Below are 19,710 nucleotides of genomic sequence, written 5' to 3' on the forward strand. Positions count from 1 at the left end.
GAAAAAAATGATGAAAACTGTTATGTGACTTGTGACATAATTTAGTTAGGGAGTGACACATCATCATATTATATTGCACAAAATTTAAATATAAGAATGCTAAATTTAAATATAACAAATATATAAATATAAATTTTTAAATGTTAGATGTCAAAATTGATGAAAAAAATTAGTGTGACTTGTATACGTAGAATAATAATAATGTGATTTGGATTGAATATAATTTTGACCCGAAAATTATTAAAATATCAAAAGCGATTAATAAGGGATTTTAAAATGATTGATATTGAACATGAACAAATTAGCTAGTTTTTATATAAAAAAAACAATATTAACAATAATAATAATAATAATAATTTAATACATAAACAAATATTGAATTACGTAGTATAAGAGAATGATATACATACAAAACGTAATGTAGATTAGAAAAAATAATATATGCAGTTGAACATAGATTATAAAAATATGGAATATGTATGTAGGCGACTTATTAGAACCATGGAGAAAATGTCGAGATCATGGTATGTCTTGGATAGTTGGCATCAAGATTCTACAACAGCAATCGTAAATTTAACTGTAGTTCACGTAAATTTATTTTAACATTATATATTTAATTTAATAATTAGAAAAAATGATATAAGATAGGAAACATATAACTAAGATAAGATAAGTATAATATACTTATTTGTAGATCACGTTAATATTATCTTGAAATCTAATATATTATTGTTTATACGGAGTTTGATTTAATATTCCATGATAAATATGGTAGATAATTTCAACCTTTATAAAAAATTAATTGAGAAATATTATTTAATCTAATTTAATTGAGAAAATAACACGTGTGCAAATTTAATTCAGTTTAATTGAGAAATTGACACGTGTGCAAATTTAATTCAAAATAATTGAGAAATTGACACGTAGGATTATTAGCACGCGTTTTATAATAATGTATAGATACTCGGTACGAGCATAATATAATACAGTATAATTTATATTTGAGTTAATTACACCGATGGTCCCTGTGATCTTGGTCAAATTACGTCGCTGGTCCCTAACTCTTAAAAATTATATGCTTCGTCCCTGTGGTTTTAAGTCCAAACGGCGGTGGTCCATGGGCTAGTCCCTAACTCTTAAAAATTATATGTTGTGTCCCTGTGATTTTTAGTCTAAACGGCAGTGGTCCTTTTTTAAACTTCCGTCAAATGGCCCTGTATGTTTTCGTCTGACTCTGTCCCACACTTGTGATATGATATGTATGATTTCTTAGATTGTCAAATTTCGTGATTAACTCTATATTTTAAACAAATATTTATTGCCATAAATCCATAATATTCACAATCCATATATATATATATACTACGTATATAATACTCCGTATATAATATAATTTAATATATAATATAATAATATAAAATAATTGACCCTTTAAACAGATATTTATTGCCATATATATGCATTGTATACCGATAAACGATATACTCCGTATTAAAGGCTGGGCCAATTCATTCCTCTTATAATTTATTAAACAAATGGCCCAAATTTCATTTTAATAAATAAAAGTCATCCCGAGAAACAAGCCTCGATCGTTATCTCAAATGTTTTCATTAATCATTCTCTTTTATTCATCCTCTTAATTAATGTTAATCATTCACATACTTGCAAAAACCTGCAAAACAAAACCCTACAAACTCATATTGTACGTAGCAATCATGCATTCAACAAAAGATAAAAATGTCTGATCACGTACCCTTTGATATACACATCGAGATCATGAAACGGCTTCCTGTTAAATCATTGATTCGATTCAGTTCAGTTTCAAAAAGATGGAAGTCTTTAATAAATAGCTCAAAGTTTATTGCTGATTACACCAAGCTCCATTCTCAGCGGCAGCATCTTCTTATAAAGTACATGAATCATTCTTCATATCCTCAACAAATTTGTTTTGTTTCGATTGTTGATGATGATACTTTCCCCGAACACAGGCTTATTATGACAACTCCCAACTCCCTTATTCTTGAGAAATTAGAACCAGTTGGTAGCTCGGATTGTTCTGTTTTGTCGGCCAATTTTGTAGTAATCTAACGAATATCCAAAGAAGGCTGTTATTTGGAATCCTTCACTAAGAATATCTGTTTCTATTTATGTGCGTCATTTGAAAAAATACGGTCCATATAATATAATTTTTTTTTATGCTTTCGGGGTTTGTCCAAACACTCTTGACCCGAAGACAGGGGCGTCTTCGGTGCATGTGCGAAGTGTGCAGCCGCACAGGGCCCCAAATTTTGAAAAACCTATATAATAATTCATTTATTCGTACATCGTAACGGAATATCTTACTTGAGGTCTATCATCTAACAAAAAAGACTTCATAGATTGACGTTTATAGGTATTAAAAACAATATAATGGGGGTATTGACTATAAAGAGTTGACCAATTACTTCGTTACAAAAAATGTTAGGATTACGGTTTTATATAAACAATAGTGTAACTATAACGAGCTGACAACTATTTGAGAATAACATTTTGCAACGGTTGTTTTGAAATTTGTTAATTTTATTGATTACGCTATCATAGTATTATTATATATTATACGTATTGAAAAAAATTAACATGCATAAGAGCCCTTTTTAAGTTTCGAACATGACCTTCGAAATTAGCGAGACGGCCCTGCCCGAAGATAATCAAAATTTGTAAATTTGATGGCAATGTGGAAGTTGAGGTTTTTACATTAAGTACAAAGGTGTGGAGGAGTACATTAAGTAATATTATGCTTAGTAAGAACGTTAATATCACATGGACTAACATTAACGTTGTTATAGATGGGTTAATTTATTGGTTTGCGTGTGAAACACGTGAGAGATACTAAATGATTGTTTCATTTGATTTGACGAGTGAAGAGTTTATGGAAATACAACTCCCGGATGAATTTAAATCATCAAGTCGCGATCAAATGGATTTACAGATATTCAAGCTTAGGGAGTCTCTTTCCGTGGTTCAACACAAGAACAATGATTGTGAAGTGTGGATAATGGTGAACAATGTTACAAGATCATTTACCAAGCTCTTCAACATCAATGGCCCAGATTTATCGGTGAGGAACCTATGTGGATTTAAGAAGAATGACCAACTTATATTGAAAAATGATAGTGGCATTGAAGGTTCAGGTGACCTTGTAGCTTATGACCCCTACACAGAACGCATCAACAATTTCGGGATTTATGGAAGAATTTCTTCCATAAATGTGACATCCTATTCGGAGTCACTACTGTTGCTTGATAGCCCAAAATCATCCATAATATATGGAAGACGCCACATTTTTTGATGTGAAAATAAGAAGGGAACAGTTGTGGAACATATATGGAAGAAAGCTAGGTATAATTAAATAAAGATCAGAGAGTAATTAGTTTCTTCTTGGGATTCATATTCATGCATATTCTTTTTTGTTATATTATCCGCAAACATGTTAGTTTTTTAGTTTGAAGACACTTATGTTACTCTGTTTTTGCAGGGGATCTGATATCTGTCATGGCTTCCTATTAAATCATTGATTCGATTCACATCATTTTAAAAAACATGGAAGTCTTTAATCGGTAGTTCACAGTTTATTGCTGATTACACCAAGCTCCATTCTCAGCGGCAGCATCTTCTTATAAAGTACATGAATTATTCTTCATATACTCGACAAAATTGTTTTGTTTCGATTGATGATGATGATACTTTCCCCATGCTTTATGTGACAACTGCCGAGTCCCTAGGGCTTGAGAAGTTACAAGTAGTTGGTAGATCGCGCAGCCTGTTATGTTTTGTCGATGTACCTGGTAATTTTGTGTATACACAGGGTGACATTGACGTTGTTATTTGGAATCCTTCAATAACAAAGATTGTTGGTATTTATGTGCATAATGTGAAAAAAGGTTGTTCACATTATGGATATTCTTTTGTTGGTTTCGGGGTTTGTCCAAACACTCTTGACCCAAACGTAGTCAAGATTTGTACATGTGAATGCAATGTGGAAGTTGAGGTTTACACATTAAGTTAAAGGGTGTGGAGAAGTCCGTTAAGTAATATTATGCTTGGTAAGAACGTTGATATCATGAATCCTTACTATTACGTAGTTATAGATGGGTTTATTTATTGGTATGCGATTGAAAATCGTGAGGAAATTTATTGATTCTTTCATTTGATTTGACAAATGAAGAATTTAGGGAGATACAACTCCCGAATAAATTAAAGTTATTATACTGTTATCGAATATTCAAGGTAAGGGAGTGTCTAGCTCTGGTTCTACGTTCTAGCAAGGTCTCAGAAGATGTTTTTGAAGTGTGGAAGATGGAGATTAATGGTGTAACAATATCCTTTACCAACCACTACAACATCTACATATTACCAGACTTATCGGTGAAGAACCAGACTTATCAGTGTGTCATTTATTTCAACGACACTCATTATTTGCGCACACACGTGTTCGGGAGGCCCGATTCTATTTCACAAATTTATCTTTTGGGGTGGGTCGGGTGAGAGTACAAAAATTACTTGGGTAAAATGGGACGATTCTATCTTGTCCTATGAAAATGGGGGTCTTAATATCGGGTCTCTTCGTGAAAAAATTTTAGCTCTTTTGGGGAAATGGTTTTGGCAGGTCAATAACCGACAAAACTAATTATGGGTCTTGGTTCTTAAAATCATTCATGGTGCTAACGGATTACTCCTGCCTTCGGGCTCGTGTAGCCCACAAGGCAAGAGTAGTGTTTGGCTTAACATTTTACGTGCATGTTATAGTATCAAGAATCTGGGTGTAAACTTTGTTGGCTCCTTTACGAAGATCATTGGAGACGGTTCGAGTACAAAATTCTGGGACGATGCTTGGCTACTTGAAGTTCCACTAAAAGACAAGTTCAAAAGACTTCACTATTTCGAGGCAGAAACGGATGCATTGGTACACGATAGGAGTACTTGGTCCGAACAAGTGCATAGCTCTTCATGGAGCTGGAAACCTTTAACGACCCGTCAAAGTACACTTGACGACCATCGTTATCTTGGTCCCACAGTTTGATCGAAACTCTATATGAATTTAATAAAACAATCTTGCATTCTTTATTTTAAAAATGATTTCCTATAAAGGAAATCTACCAAAATGTATAAGTTTAGAAAAACTATACATAAATACTTTAACCAAAAGTTGACCAAAACAAAGTCAACAAACACCCACTATTTAATGTATCAAAATAGAATGCAAGTTAATATTTAACAAAAGCTGCCATCATAAATATGCAGACTCTCTAAGCACAGCGGAAGCAATCAATCATTAACCTGAGAATAAAACATGCGAGTAACTGTCAACAAAAATGTTGAGTGAATTATAGGTTTAATATTACAAACAATATTTAATGTAAACCATAAAAATTTATGTTTGAAAACATAAAAACTCCTTTTTGGACGACAAAATTATATGCTAGAAAATATATAAAAACATTATTCCATTTTCCGTGAGCCACCTGGTAACCACTTAACCCTTTATTTACCCTTGCCAAACACAATAAATAATATACACCGAACAAGTGTATCTTCAACTAAATACGAAGTACTAAACATTCCGATTATAAATTGCTAGCGCGACTAGCTCGAAATGGGGTTGTCAAACCCGATAGATCTATCCATAGTATTCGCGTTCACCAGTAGAAACCAGTGATTACAATTACCAGATTAGGGAATATTTTTGTTCGACTCACAATGAATAATTTAAACCAACTTCCACTTGTGTGCAAAATATAAAATAAATTGCATGTATTCTCATCCCAAAAGAGTTAAAATAGAAAAAAATGGGACTATAACTCACCTTAATAGCAAACAAAGTACCCACACAAATATGCGAACAGCAAATGGAGTAAATTGATCAGGAATGATCACAACGCCGACCTAAAAATAAAGCAGGTCGATATAAATACCTAAAAATAAAGGAGGTCGATATAAATAACTAACTTAGGTCAAGTCTTAGTATGATAGCTATTGTACATGTTGCAAGTAGACATAGAACAATACTCAACATGCATCGGTTTGATCGGAACAGCGTACGGATACACACTTTCTATTTTTAGAAAGTTTCTATTTTTAGCAGGTTTCCATTTTTGGAAAGTTTCTATTTTTGGAAAGTTTCTATTAAGGAAAGTTTCTATTTTTGGAAAGTTTCTATTTTTGGAAAGTTTCCAAATTTAGAAAGTTTCTATTTTTAGAAAGTTTTAAGTTAGGAAAGTTTCCTTATTTAGAAAGTCAACAAAGGTCAACTGAAAGTCAAAGTCAACCGAAAGTCAACTCAAAAGTCAACCTTGGTCAAACATAGTCAACATTAATTTTAAAAGTGTAAGTTGTAATAATAATATAAGTTATAATGTTAATTAAAGTTAAATATGTATAATTATTTCATAACATAAGTTTAATTAAATTAAAATGAATTATTAAAGTTAACATAAGTTTTAATGATATAATTAATATAACATAAGTATTTAATTAATTAAATAAATATTAATCATAATATAAGTATTATTAATTAATAATAAATTTTAAATCATATCATAAGTATTATTAATTAATAATGAATTATTAATCATATCATAAGTTTCTAATTATAATTATTAAATCATAAGTATTTAATAATTAAATTGTAATTAAATAATAACTAAGCCTTATAATAATTAAATAATTAATTAATCCTTATTATAAGTCTTATAATAATAATCTCATAATATAAGTTTAATACTTATCATAAGTATTTTCCATTACTAATAAAAAGATTATTAATCATAAGTTTAATTAAAATGTTAATTAAATCATAAGTAATAATTAAATGATATAATAAATATATATCATAAGTCTTAAATTATAATAATTACTTTTTATATCATAAGTAATTTAATAATAATGAAAATCATTATTTATATCATAAGTTTTAATTAATAACCATAAGTTTTAATTAAAAGTTCATCGGGTCATAACTTGAGCTCCGGGAATCAGTTTTCGGCGAGCCTTATATATATTTTCGCCTAACCAACCCACCCGAAACATTAGTGTGCTCAAGAACATCCCAAGAACAGTAAAAAAGTCGTGACTTACAGCCCTTAATCAGTTTGGATCTTTAATCCGTTCAAAAAACACGTTTTAGTCATAACGGGTGATCCGTGGCTCGGATTTAGATGACCCGAACATGAAAGTTCATCCCATCATCAATCCTAACACACTAGTACACCCTAAAGTCTCCAAAAGTGGTCACAAAGTCGGACCAAACCTGGTTAAATTCGTTTTCACATTTTAATTCCAACAAAACACCATTTTAATCATAACTAGGGCTCCGGAAATCGAAACGACATGAATCCGGAGTCTAAAATTAATGTCTTGATGAGAGGAACTCATCTAAACACTTTAATTTCACTTTTATATCAGTTACATAATCAGAAATGAACAAAAATGCTGCTGTCCCAAATTAATCAAACCGAAAACATGTATAATCGAGCATTTCTACGCATACAATCATCAATACAATAACATGTAAGCATCATACTATCAATATAACATCAAAATATAGAAAATATATGAGAAATTAAAAAGCTAGGGTTAGGGTTTATACCCAAATCAAGAAATGATTAGCATGACCGCGTAGAGATGAACGAGAGCAATCCAAATATGTTAAAAGCCCTTTGAAACACACACTTGAAGATGATCAATTAAAGGTGACTATGTGCCAAAAGTGGCGGCCAAGAAATGAGAGAAAGAGGAAGGAGAAATGAAGAAAAAAGATGCTAGGTTTAAATGAGGAGATAAAAATGATTTTGGAGATAAAAATGCAACTTATGAAAAATTGCACCAACACCCCCCACTAAGGGTGTCCGGTTTTCCATGGGTAGGGTGGGCCCCCTTTTGGCTCAAAATTGATAAATGAATAATTGCTTGTGGCCCGAATGCCCGATCGAAGCCCGAAACGCGAAAACGCTACTACGCGATTGATTTTTCGGAGAGATAACAAGTACGCGACGGATAAAATATATAAAACACTATATGTAATCATATGACATCAAAATATCATATTTAAAATAATTTGGATTTAAAAATCCCAAAAGTTTGACCGTTGGTTTGAAAACCGAAAAGATTCGCCGGATAGAAATCCGCGACACGTAGAAACGTATATCTTAAGATATGAATACAAATATTCACATAACACATAATAATTAATATATTATTACAAAAATAATAATATATAGATCATATAAATGACATGGCACGAATAACAGTTAACGGTAGTTAAATAATTAACGGTAAAAGATAACGGAAAAAGTAGGGTCGTTACAAAACCACTCTTAAGTCGAGCACATGCTGAGTTTGTTAACTTGGAAAACCTTCTGGAATCATATGTTAAACAAGACAAGGTCGTGGATACATGGGTATGGAATTTATCTTCTAAAGGTATTTTTACAACAAAAGAATTTTCAAGTTTAATCGATAAAAAGTTGTTCTGTCATAATAATGTATCGTGTGTAGAAACTCTCAAGAATCATTTGGTTCTGAAAAAGGTGGAGTTATTTATTCGGAAGGTTCTAAAAAGGCGCATCCTGGTCTGTTACGAACTTGATAAGAGAGGTATAGACTTGGATTCCGTTAGATGCCCTTTATGTAATGATGACGTAGAAACAATTGAGCATTCATTGATTTTTTGTCGATTCTCGGTGGATATTGAGGAAAGGATCTAAATGGTGGGGGTTGGGCCTGTTTACAAACCTATGTATTGGCAAAGCCTTTTGAGGGAATTGTAATAAGGCATTATCCCCATTTGAATCCTTGATATGACAAATGGAATGGTCTAGTGTGTATTTTCTATGGAGAAATCATAACCAAAAGGTGTTCTCAAACTCGTGTTGGAATGCTCCGAAGATGTTAATGGGAATTCAATTGAAATCTTTCGAGTGGATCTCAAATCGTGTAAAGTTCCGGAAGTTGGATTGGCTCAACTGGTTATCGGATTCGTGGTCTTGTTTAGTTTAACTATGATTCCCAGTTAGGTTTCCAAAGTTGCAATCTCTGCAACCTCCTGTTTAGTACTGATGATGCTGATATCCAAGTCTCCGGCCTGATACGCTTTCCAGTTTAATGTTCATGTATGCATGTATATAGTCTGTTGTTATTGTCTTATTGTTCGTGTATGTAGTTTACTGTCCTTGTATTCCTTAAATTATGTGACGATCTGTAATTTCTTGAGTCCTGTTCCAGTTCTTCTTCTTAAGAAGCTTCGGCTTCTATTACCATGTATATGGGTTGGGCCCCCTTGGCCCGTTCGTGTTAATAAACTTTTGCTTTTTGAAAAAAAAAAAAACAATCAGCAACAATATTGGTATATACAATTTTTGTGCAACCATAAAAATAAAACAGAGTTTGTCATGGTTTTGCTATGTATATAAATAAATGAACAAACATATTAATATATACTCTTATATATACTCTTATATATTATATTATATATATATATATATATATATATATATATATATATATATATATATATATATATATATATATATCTCCTTGTATGTTTAAATACATATTTCCTTATATCTTTCCTTGTAACTTATGCAAGTTAGGGATTACGTAAATATTTTTAAAATTTTATAATATATTATATATAAAGATATTAATGATTATTTAATTTAGTTTACTTACGAAAATGATATATAATTCCTTATATATTCTTGTATATTTCCTTGTAACTTATGAAAGTTAGGGATTATGTTAATAATATCTTTAAGATTTCATAATATACTAAATATAAAATTTTTAATGAATATTTAATTCAGTTTAATTAAGAAAATGACACATAGGATTATTTAATTCAGTTTAATTAAGAAAATGATACGTAGAATTATTTAAATCAGATTAATTGAGAAATTACCATGTAAGATAAGTAGCACGCGCTTTATACAATGTATAAATATAGATAGATAGATAGATAGAAAGATAGATAAATAAATAGATAGATGGATAGCGTATACTCGCGATTTCGCAGAACTAATAATTAGTAATTGTAATAAATAATAATTAATAATAATATACTAAAATAATATAATATGTAAGTTTTGTTTTTATATATAAGAGAGAATAAAGATAGTTTGAGTTTTTTATTTGTTAAATTGCTTTAAATTAACATTTGATATGAAAAAAAGAGAAATATAACATGATCATCAGAATGAAGTATTTAAATTATCGATAGTTATAATAATTCACAATCTCCAAAAAAATAATTGATAGAAAGCCATTACAATGATTTAATTTATATTTTTACTTAAAATCAATAGTATGGGGGTAGAGAGAGAGAGTGGTGAGAGAAACAAGAGAGTGGTCAGGCAAGGCGGACACGGCTAGATCTAGGGGAGAATACAACGGTGGCTATGGGTATCGGTACAAGACGTCAAGCGGAAACCTTCTTACTTCGTACATGTTTTTTAACTTTCCGAATGATTGGGGAGTGGTCGATTGTTGGAAACTTTTTAAGACTTATGGTACGGTTAGGGATGTGTATATTGCAACTAAGAAACTCCAAAGTGGTCACAGATTTGCCTTTATGCGGTTCGCAGATGTCATCGATGAAACTAGGCTGCTAAAATCCTTGGAGACAATTCGGATTGATGGTGAACTGATTAAGGTCTTTATGGAGACGGTTTGAAAACCTAAACAAAACAGCAGCCATGTTAAACCAAACATGGGTGTATCTAAACCCTTTCTGGTTGGGAGTAACGTCCATGATGGGAGAAAATTTTGTGATGTGGTCAGCGATAAGGAAGATCTCATGTCTATTCTTAGCAGAAAAAGGAATGCATCAACATCTGAGAACCTTAGAAAAGAAAGTAATGAGAAGGGTAGTGAGAAGGTTAAAGTGGAAGACAAGGTGGTGGTGGTAAAGGATAATATCGACAACAAAGAAACACTTTAAAAGGCAATCATGTGCGAGGCTAAAAGTCATAAGATTCTAAAAAACCTCATAAGATTTGTGTTGAGGAGGGTTTTTCTGATCTGCAGTTTAAGTTCCTTGGTGGTCTTAGTACAATAATTGTCTTCAAAACGACTGAGTTAGCAAAGCAGGTTATTAGTGAAGCAAATCACCCCTTAAAGAAGTGGATCTATAAGTCTCAACTCTGGAATGATGACTTCTGGCCTGAAGGGAGAATGGTGTGGTTGAGAATAACAGGAGTTCTAGTTCACTGCTGGTCCGATAGTACCTTTATGTCAATTTCGGAATGGTGGGGTGTGACTTATGATCTAGACAATTACTCTTTGAATGGGAATTAGAAACTTAACCATGGTAGAGTATATTTGAAGCTGTCAAACTCCGAGGTGTTAAATGATGCGATTAAACTCATTCACAAATCAAAGACTTACTTTGTTAATGTAAAAGAGGAATAAAAGGTGTTCCTGGACTTAGATGACAATGAAGATGATGATGACAGTTCGTTTTGTAGTTCGACATATAGTTCTGATTTCATTGACTCAGATGAGTTCAATAGCTTCAATGAATCGCCTCTCACTTCAGAAAATGATGGAGAGTATGATGAGTCTGATGATGATGAAGATTATGGGTTGTCGGATTTTGTTGTTAACTCTGATGGAGGTGATGATTTGGGTGGTTCTCAGGCATAAAAGGATGTTGGAGTGGGCAAGGTTCCAGGCGACAGCCAAACGTCTTCATTGCCGGAAAAGGCTGTCGGTTTGGATGATTGTCCGGTTAAGAACGGGTCAGAAAACGGGTCTCCGGTGCAGGTGGAAGATCTTGAGTCGGGTTGTCTTGGGAACGAAAATGCTTTTGGGGAGACCAATGAGATGGTGGCAGAAACTAGAAGCAATAATTACCCTAACCCTAATTCCAAAAAAACGATTTTGGAACCTGTAGCAAATGAAGCGGCGTTTAATAATGAGTCATGTTCTTACGATATCAAATCATTAAATGTAGATGATGAGGTGGACCAAAAGAAGGGTGTGGCCCAGGATGTAAACAATTCAGAAGATGACATGGTGGATCAATATGTTACGGGTTTGCGCCAGAACACTTGTGCAAAGGCCCGCTTAAATCATGTGAATCTAGGAATGTGTTCTAACAAAGTTGGGCCCAACTCTATGGCCCAAGATTTTAATTGTGATTTGGGGCAGGGATTAAATGATGCGTGTGGCCCAAAAGATAAGATTATTCATAATAAAAAGGAATGTAAGTCTAGCTACCAGAAACGTAATATAAATAGGGCGTACATTACCTGTTCTAATAAAAGTTTGAAATCAATTGAAGTCTCGTTCTGTAACAATTGCTATTAGAAATCATTGGGGAATTGTAGAGCCTCGTCTAGAATAATGAGATTGAAGAACATGGCTCGGAGAGGGATTGATTTGGCAGCCGATGATGTTCTCAATTGCAAATCATGTGGTAGAAATTCCAAACCTAAGAAGTAGTCGTCGAGATCAAAACAGTCTGATGGAAGAATTTTCTCTGAGAACCATTCAGTTAGCAGTGCAGATGTTCGAAAATTCGGGGAGTAAATTGGGTTAAGGTGGTCAAACATTAACCGCCAGTAAGCTTGTTCTCTGTCTTATCGTTTAATTTTGTTACTTATGAAGATTATCTCCTTAAATGTTCGTGGGTTGGGGGTTAAAGGGAAATTCGGGTGGGTCAGGAATATTTGTCTTGTTGAGAAACTAGATATTTTCGTACTACAAGAAACTAGGTGTAGGCATCTTGATGATCATTGGATTTTGTCTTTATGGGGGAATAGTGATTACGGTTTTGTTCAAAAGGAAGCAGAGTGTAAATCGGGTGGTTTATTAATTATTTGGGATTCAAAAAGCTTCATGGATTTGAGTACTGTTAATTATAGATATTCCCTTGCTATTGGGGGTAATTGGATTGGGTCAGGGCATGAGTCGATTATAGTCAATTGTTACGGGCCTCATGATGACGTTAATAAAAAGCTGATGTGGGAGTCTCTTGACTCTATTATGAAAGGTGTAGATGTTCCTTGGTTGTTATGCGGGGATTTTAATAAGGTAAGGGAGGTGTAGGATAGAATGAATTGTGTTTTCCACCAAAGCCGGGCAAATCGTTTCAATGAGTTCATCCTTCGGAACAATTTGATCGAAATCCCGATTATCGGTAGGAAGTTACAAGAATCAGTGATGATGGTTACAAGTTTAGCAAAATTGATCGATTTCTCGTTTCGGATAAATTCATTGCACTATGGAAGGATCTCTCAGTAATTGCTCTCGATAGACATGTCTCTGATCATTGTCCTCTTGTGCTTCGAGATAAACTTGTAGATTATGGTCCTAAACCCTTCAAATTTTTAATGAATGGTTCGAAAAAGATGGAGTTGATGATATTATCAAAAATTCATGGGGAAAGGATGTTACTAGTGTGCGTTTGGATTGTAGGTTTAGAGATCGTATCAAGAATGTTAAGTTCGCACTTAGAGAATGGAACAAAAATATTTTTGGTAGTCTTGATATAGAAATTGAAAAGCTCAAAAGTAAGGCAGTCGAGTGGGAGAAAAAAAGCAGAATTGGGTTTATTTGACGATAGCAATAGATTAGAATGGCTTGAAGCCCGTAGGTGTTGGTTGGAAAAAGAAAACGTTAAAGCAAATATGTTAAAGCAAAAAGCTAGAGCGCGGTGGGCCTTAGAAGGTGACGAGAATTCAGAGTATTTTCATTCGCCTATTCGTAGAAGATATAATAAATGTAACATTCATGGGCTACCGATAAACGGTGTATGGAACGAGAATCCTCACGATGTAAAAGACGCTGTTTTTATGCACTTTAAGACTATTTTCGGTTCAAAAAACCTGCACAGGCCGCAGATCACCCATTGGGCTACTACAGTTGGGCCTGTCACGTATTATGGGCCTGGTGACAGCCTGGTGTACAATATCGAGGCCACTGGTTTTGGTAACAGGAAATTAACAGAATCAGAAGCAAATAAGTTGGAGGAATTTTTCAGTGAAGAAGAGATATGGCAAGCCATTAAAGATTGTGGTGGTTCAAAGGCCCCGGGGAAGGATGAGCTCAATCTTAATTTTTATAAAAAAATTTTGGGACGTCATCAAACAAGATCATATTGTTGCAATTCACTCGTTTTGGGATAATGGTGAGTTCTCCAAAGGTTGCAATGCGTCTTTCATAACTCTAGTTCCAAAGAGGACGGATCCCTTGTCTCTAAATGATTATCGGCCCATCAGTTTAATTGGGAGCTATTATAAAATCGTAGCAAAACTTCTTTTTAACCTTCTTCGGAAGTTGTCCCTAAACTTATTGGTTATGAGCAGAGTGCATTTATCAAAGGAAGAAATATACTTGATGGGGCCCTTATAGCGAATGAAACTCTTGAATACTTGAAGCATAAGTGTTTAAAAAGTCTAATATTTAAGGTTGATTTTGAGAAGGCGTTTGACAGTTTGAGTTGGGAGTTCTTATTAGAGGTGATGGAATTTATGGGCTTTGGTTCTAAATGGAGACATTGGATCCTCTCTTACCTCAAATCCGCGTCTATCTCGGTACTTGTTAACGGTTCTCCTACGTGTGAATTTTCTCTTGAGCGGGGTGTTCGTCAAGGCGACCCGCTATCCCCGTTTCTTTTTATTCTTGCGGTTGAAGGGCTCAATTCGTTAACTAAGGCGGCGGTTAATAGTAAACTATTTTCGGGTGTTGAAATAGGCAAGGATAAAATTCCCATATCCCTCCTACAATATGCGGATGATACGATTTTTTTCAGGTAATTGGAGTAATGAAAATTTTAAAAATCTATTGATTCTTCTTAAATGTTTTGAACAAATGTCGGGGCTTAATATCAACTACAACAAGAGTAAATTATTTGGGGTGGGGGTTGACAAAGTGAATGTTGAAAACATGGCAAAAGCCTACGGTTGTAATATGGGGACTTTACCATTCGTGTATCTTGGTTTACCTATAGGTTTGAAGATGGGTAAATATGACTCTTGGAAACCGGTTGTTGAGAAGTTCGAAAAAAGACTTTCGGATTGGAAAGCACGTGCGTTGTCATTTGGTGGCCGGTTGACGCTTGTTAAATCGGTATTAAATAGCCTTCCGTTGTATTTTTTTCTCACTCTTCTGTGCTCCGCCATGTGTGTTACAAAAACTCGAGAAAGTAAGACGTTCTCTTTTTGGGGCGGGACGGGAAACGACTCAAAAATTGCTTGGGTTAAATGGGATGAGGTCATTGCACCTTATGGGGAGGGTGGGTTAAATTTGGGATCTTTAAAAAGTAAAAATTTGGCTTTGATCGGCAAGTGGTGGTGGAGGTTCAAAACCAAGCCTACCGCTTTGTGGGTCAAAGTCATTGCTAGCATACATGGGCCCTCGGGTGGTCTTGATGTGGGCGATAATTCTTATCATGTTTCATATAACTTTACTTGGTCTAATATTGTAAAAACAGGAGGGCATATAGACGCCGTTGGTGTATCTTTCAGGAACGCGTTGTGTAAAACTATCGGGAATGGGGCTGGGACTATTTTTTGGGACGAAAAGTGGCTGGGCAACGAAGCATTAAAGCATAGATTTCGGAGACTGTATCGTTTGGAACTCAACCCAGATGCTACGGTTTCTGACAGAATTTTTTGGGACGGGTCAAAGTGTTCGGGAAATTGGTTATGGCAAAGATCTCCGATGGGTCGCGTACTAAGTGAGCTGGACGAACTCAACAGTATGTTAGCTGCGGTTAGTATCGATACTTCAAAAAGTGACGAGTGGCGTTGGGGACTATCTAGCAATGGTATGTTTACCACTAAATCCCTAACAGTACTCATTGATGAAAAAATACACAACGTTGGTACCAATATTTTGGAAACTATGAGAAACAATTTTATTCCAAAAAAAGTGGAAATCTTCATGTGAAAGGTGAGAAAAAAGCGGTTACCGGTTCTTATCGAATTGGATAAGCGTGGTATTGATCTAAATTTCATTCGATGTCCAATTTGTGATGATGATATTGAATCCGTAGATCACTCCATTATTTTTTGTAAACATGCTTTTGATGTGTGGAGTAAAGTTTTTGATTGGTGGAGCATGAATCTAAATGCGAGTCTAAGCGTAAGCGAGATGTTCACGGAATACCAAGTGCGGTTTTATCGGATTTGGGATCGAAAGTGTGGCAAGCGGTGATTTGGACGAGCGGATACTACATTTGGAAGAGCCGAAACCAAAAAGTGTTCAATAACAAATGTTGGACCCCGCCCGTGGCCTTATGTGAAATCCAAGTCATGTCGTTTGAATGGGTTGCGAAGAGATGTAAAGCGAAGAAGATCGATTGACATAGTTGGCTTTATAATCCTCAAAGTCTATTTAGTTAAAATTGTGTATATAGTGTGCTAAACGTAGCTTACATCTTGTTGGTTATGTTCTAAGTCTTTAGCCTACAATCTGTGGCTAATCTTGTTTGCGACCTATTTTGAGATCAATAAAATATTGTCGTTAAAAAAAAAAAAAAAAAAAAATTTTTTTTTCCATATTCATATAGTCCGTATGATATATAATAATTGTTACTTTAAACAAATCTTTATTGCCATATGTGTGCAATGTTTCCCGTAAACGACATCATTCTAAGGCTGGGCTAATTGATTTCTTTTATATAATTAATTGAAACAAATGGCCCAAATTCATTAACTAGAAACAAACCTCGATCGTTATCTCAGAGTGTTTTTATTCTCTTTTATTCATCCTCTTATGTTAATCATTCGTATTCGTAATCGTATACTTGCGAAAACCCCCAAAACAAAACCCTAGAAACTCATATTGTAGCAATCATCCAACCAAGGATAAGAATGTTAGATCACGTACCTTTTGAAATACTAATCGAGATCATGACCCGGCTTCCTGTTAAATCATTAATTCAATTCACATCAGTTTTAAAAACATGGAAGTCTTTAATCCGTAGCTCAAAGTTTATTGCTGATTATTACACCAATCTTCGGTCTCAGCGGCAACATCTTATACAGTACAATCATCATTCACATTATCAGCAAAATTGTTTTGTTTCGATTGTTGATGATAATACTTTCCCCGAACACCAGCTTACTTTGACAACTCCCAGTTCCCTCAGTCTTGATAATTTGGCGCTAGTTGGCAGCTCGCATGGACTGTTCTGTTTTGTCGCCCGAAAAGGTACTAATATACTATCGAAGGTGGTTGTTATTTGGAATCCTTCAATAAGAAAATCTGTTGCCATTTATGTGCATAATGATATTAAAGAAGATGAAGATTGTTTTCTTGGTTTTGGGGTTTGTCCAAACACACTCGACCCGAAGATAATCAAGATTTGTAAATTTGATGGCAACCTTGAAGTTGTGGTTTTTACATTAAGTTCAAGGACGTGGAGGAGTCCATTAAGTAATATTATGCTTAGTAATAACCTTACTATAACAAGCCCTTACTCTAATATAGTTATAGGTGGGTTAATTTATTGGTGTGCACTTAAGAGTTTTCTTTATACGATTGTTTCGTTTGATTTGACAAGTGAAGAATTTGTGGAGATACAATTGCCGGACGAATTAAAGTTATCATATCAAATGGATTCACGAATATTCAAGCTTAGGGAGTCTCTTGTTGTGGTTCAACAACACATGAACAATGATTATCAAGTGTGGATAATGGAGAACAAAGTAACAAAATCGTTTACCAAGCTATTCAACATCAACATATTACCAGATTTATCGGTGATAAAACCTTGTGGATTTAGGATGAATGACCAACTTATATTGGAAAGTTCATGTCACCTGGTAGCCTATGACCCTTCCACAGAAAGCATCAAAAATCTCGGGTTCGATGGAAGAATTAATTCATTTGATGTGACTTCCTATACGGAATCGCTACTACTAATTGATAACTCTGAATCATTAATATATTGAAGACTGAACATTTTTTGATGTGGAGATCACAAGGGGTTAGTTTTGGAGTAGAGCATGGAAGAAAGGTATAAGTAAAAATCAAAGAGTAATGAGTTACTTATTGGGATTCATACAGATTCGTTAATTAGTTATTATCTGCAAACATGTTAGTTATTTACTGTTTCAAGACAATTGTGTTACTACTTTATTTTTGGAAGGGATCTGATATCTCACTACGATCTAATTTTTTCTATTTAATTATAATAGTTGTTCATCACAGTTATATATCATGTTTCATTCATTTTGTTACTCCATTTTTCAACTGTATGCTTTGAATTTAGTTTAGTGTTATCGCAAGAATACTTTTTTCTTGATATGTTTGGCATATTTTATACTATAATAGCAATTCCCAAGTTTTGGTTGCTCGTTTCCTCTTAAGTACATTAAAATTACTGGCTTTGCTGTTATAGTACAGTCCTCTGTGTATTAATGGGGTTGATGAACTACTTTATAGGATCACAATTAGTTCTTGTTATTAGGTTATTAATTGCTGTTCATCACAGCTATATTTCATCATTCGTTCACGCTGTTACTCTATTTCACAAATGTTGTTCATCACAGGTTAATACTTTTTTTTTTTTTTTTTTTTTTTTTTTTTTCTTTTGAAAAGTCAGGTTAGTAATTAGTGTCTCTTTCTTTTATCTATGGTAGGGAACTGATTAGGACTTAATGGACTTAATTATATAAAACTTAATATGGGAAGTCATTGACAAGTATTTGTTCTTGACTTATTAAATAAGTCGCTTCTTAATGATAAAAAATAGGTGTTGTTTGTTTTATGTGTTGAATACTGACTGAATAATAAAAATTACAAATTTAACCCTGTACATACGGAAGTTATAGGCAGTTATGTTAGCAGTTTTAAAAGAGTAAGGACAAATATGAAAATTCATATTTTCATGACTTAAATTACTAAGACAATATATTTTCATTAAGTTAAAAACAAACGCCATACGACTTATTCGATTTTATATCATTAAGTCCATTAAGTTCTAAATAAACGGGGCCTAAGTGTGAATTTTCATTTAGGTCCCGACTTTTTAGTAATTGCTTTAGTAACTAACTGCTCATTACATGATTAGTTTGATAAATTTAATTATTCAGACGGTTATTCGGCACGTAAATTACTAAAAAAGATTTTACTAATTTATTTATTATAAAAAAGGATTTAGGAGTTCGGAGGTAACTGATTTCTTTGATTTTTATAAACTAAATAGTTTTAGTTGAGTTTATTTCAAATAACGGTTGAAACTCAAATCAGTTAATTTATGATTAATTTGCATCATCCAATTAACAATTGACGTTAATATACTTAAACTGTTAAAAGATTCGTAAAATGGGTTTTTCTCTTTGATATAGAGTAATAATCCACTTAATGATTTGTTTCTGTACACAACTTTTAATTCAGTAAGTAAAAATTATTATTTTTTTGCACTTAATATGAAAATTATGTTGTTTTTAGGAGACATATTAAACGCCTATACCCATTAAGAGGCAAATAAAAATAAAACTTTATATCGAAAAAAAACTAAACAACCCTGTGTATTTTGTCTATACCATACTCTTGTTTGTATCCTTTGGCCACCAAACGTGCTTTATACTTGTCAACATCTCCCTTTTCATTCAGCTTGGTTTTGAATACCACTTTACGCCAATAGTCTTGTGCTCTTTTGTAAGATCAGATAGTTCCCACATGTCGTTTCTTTCAATAGATTTTATCTCTTCATCCATCGCC

The 19,710-nt window shown here is 33.6% G+C and overlaps 2 protein-coding genes across 2 annotated transcripts; both read left to right on the top strand.

The window, feature by feature from the left end:
• Window positions 1–1,737: 1,737 nt before the first annotated feature.
• Window positions 1,738–2,088, top strand: LOC139842140 (F-box protein At1g30790-like). The gene has a single exon (XM_071832315.1). It carries the CDS (start codon window positions 1,738–1,740, stop codon window positions 2,086–2,088), a length of 351 nt encoding a protein of 116 aa, XP_071688416.1.
• Window positions 2,089–16,853: 14,765 nt separating this feature from the next.
• On the top strand, window positions 16,854–17,936 carry LOC139842141 (F-box/kelch-repeat protein At3g23880-like). Its single transcript, XM_071832316.1, has one exon. The coding sequence runs from the start codon at window positions 16,854–16,856 to the stop codon at window positions 17,934–17,936; it is 1,083 nt and encodes a 360-aa protein (XP_071688417.1).
• Window positions 17,937–19,710: the final 1,774 nt, after the last annotated feature.

This window comes from Rutidosis leptorrhynchoides, chromosome 4 (assembly GCF_046630445.1).
Source record: "Rutidosis leptorrhynchoides isolate AG116_Rl617_1_P2 chromosome 4, CSIRO_AGI_Rlap_v1, whole genome shotgun sequence".
NCBI classification, from domain to species: domain Eukaryota; kingdom Viridiplantae; phylum Streptophyta; class Magnoliopsida; order Asterales; family Asteraceae; genus Rutidosis; species Rutidosis leptorrhynchoides.

Excerpts from the sequence above, each read along its gene's own strand:
- LOC139842141 (XM_071832316.1), top strand. The coding sequence starts at position 16,854 with ATGTTAGATCACGTACCTTTTGAAATACTAATCGAGATCATGACCCGG.
- LOC139842140 (XM_071832315.1), top strand. The coding sequence starts at position 1,738 with ATGTCTGATCACGTACCCTTTGATATACACATCGAGATCATGAAACGG.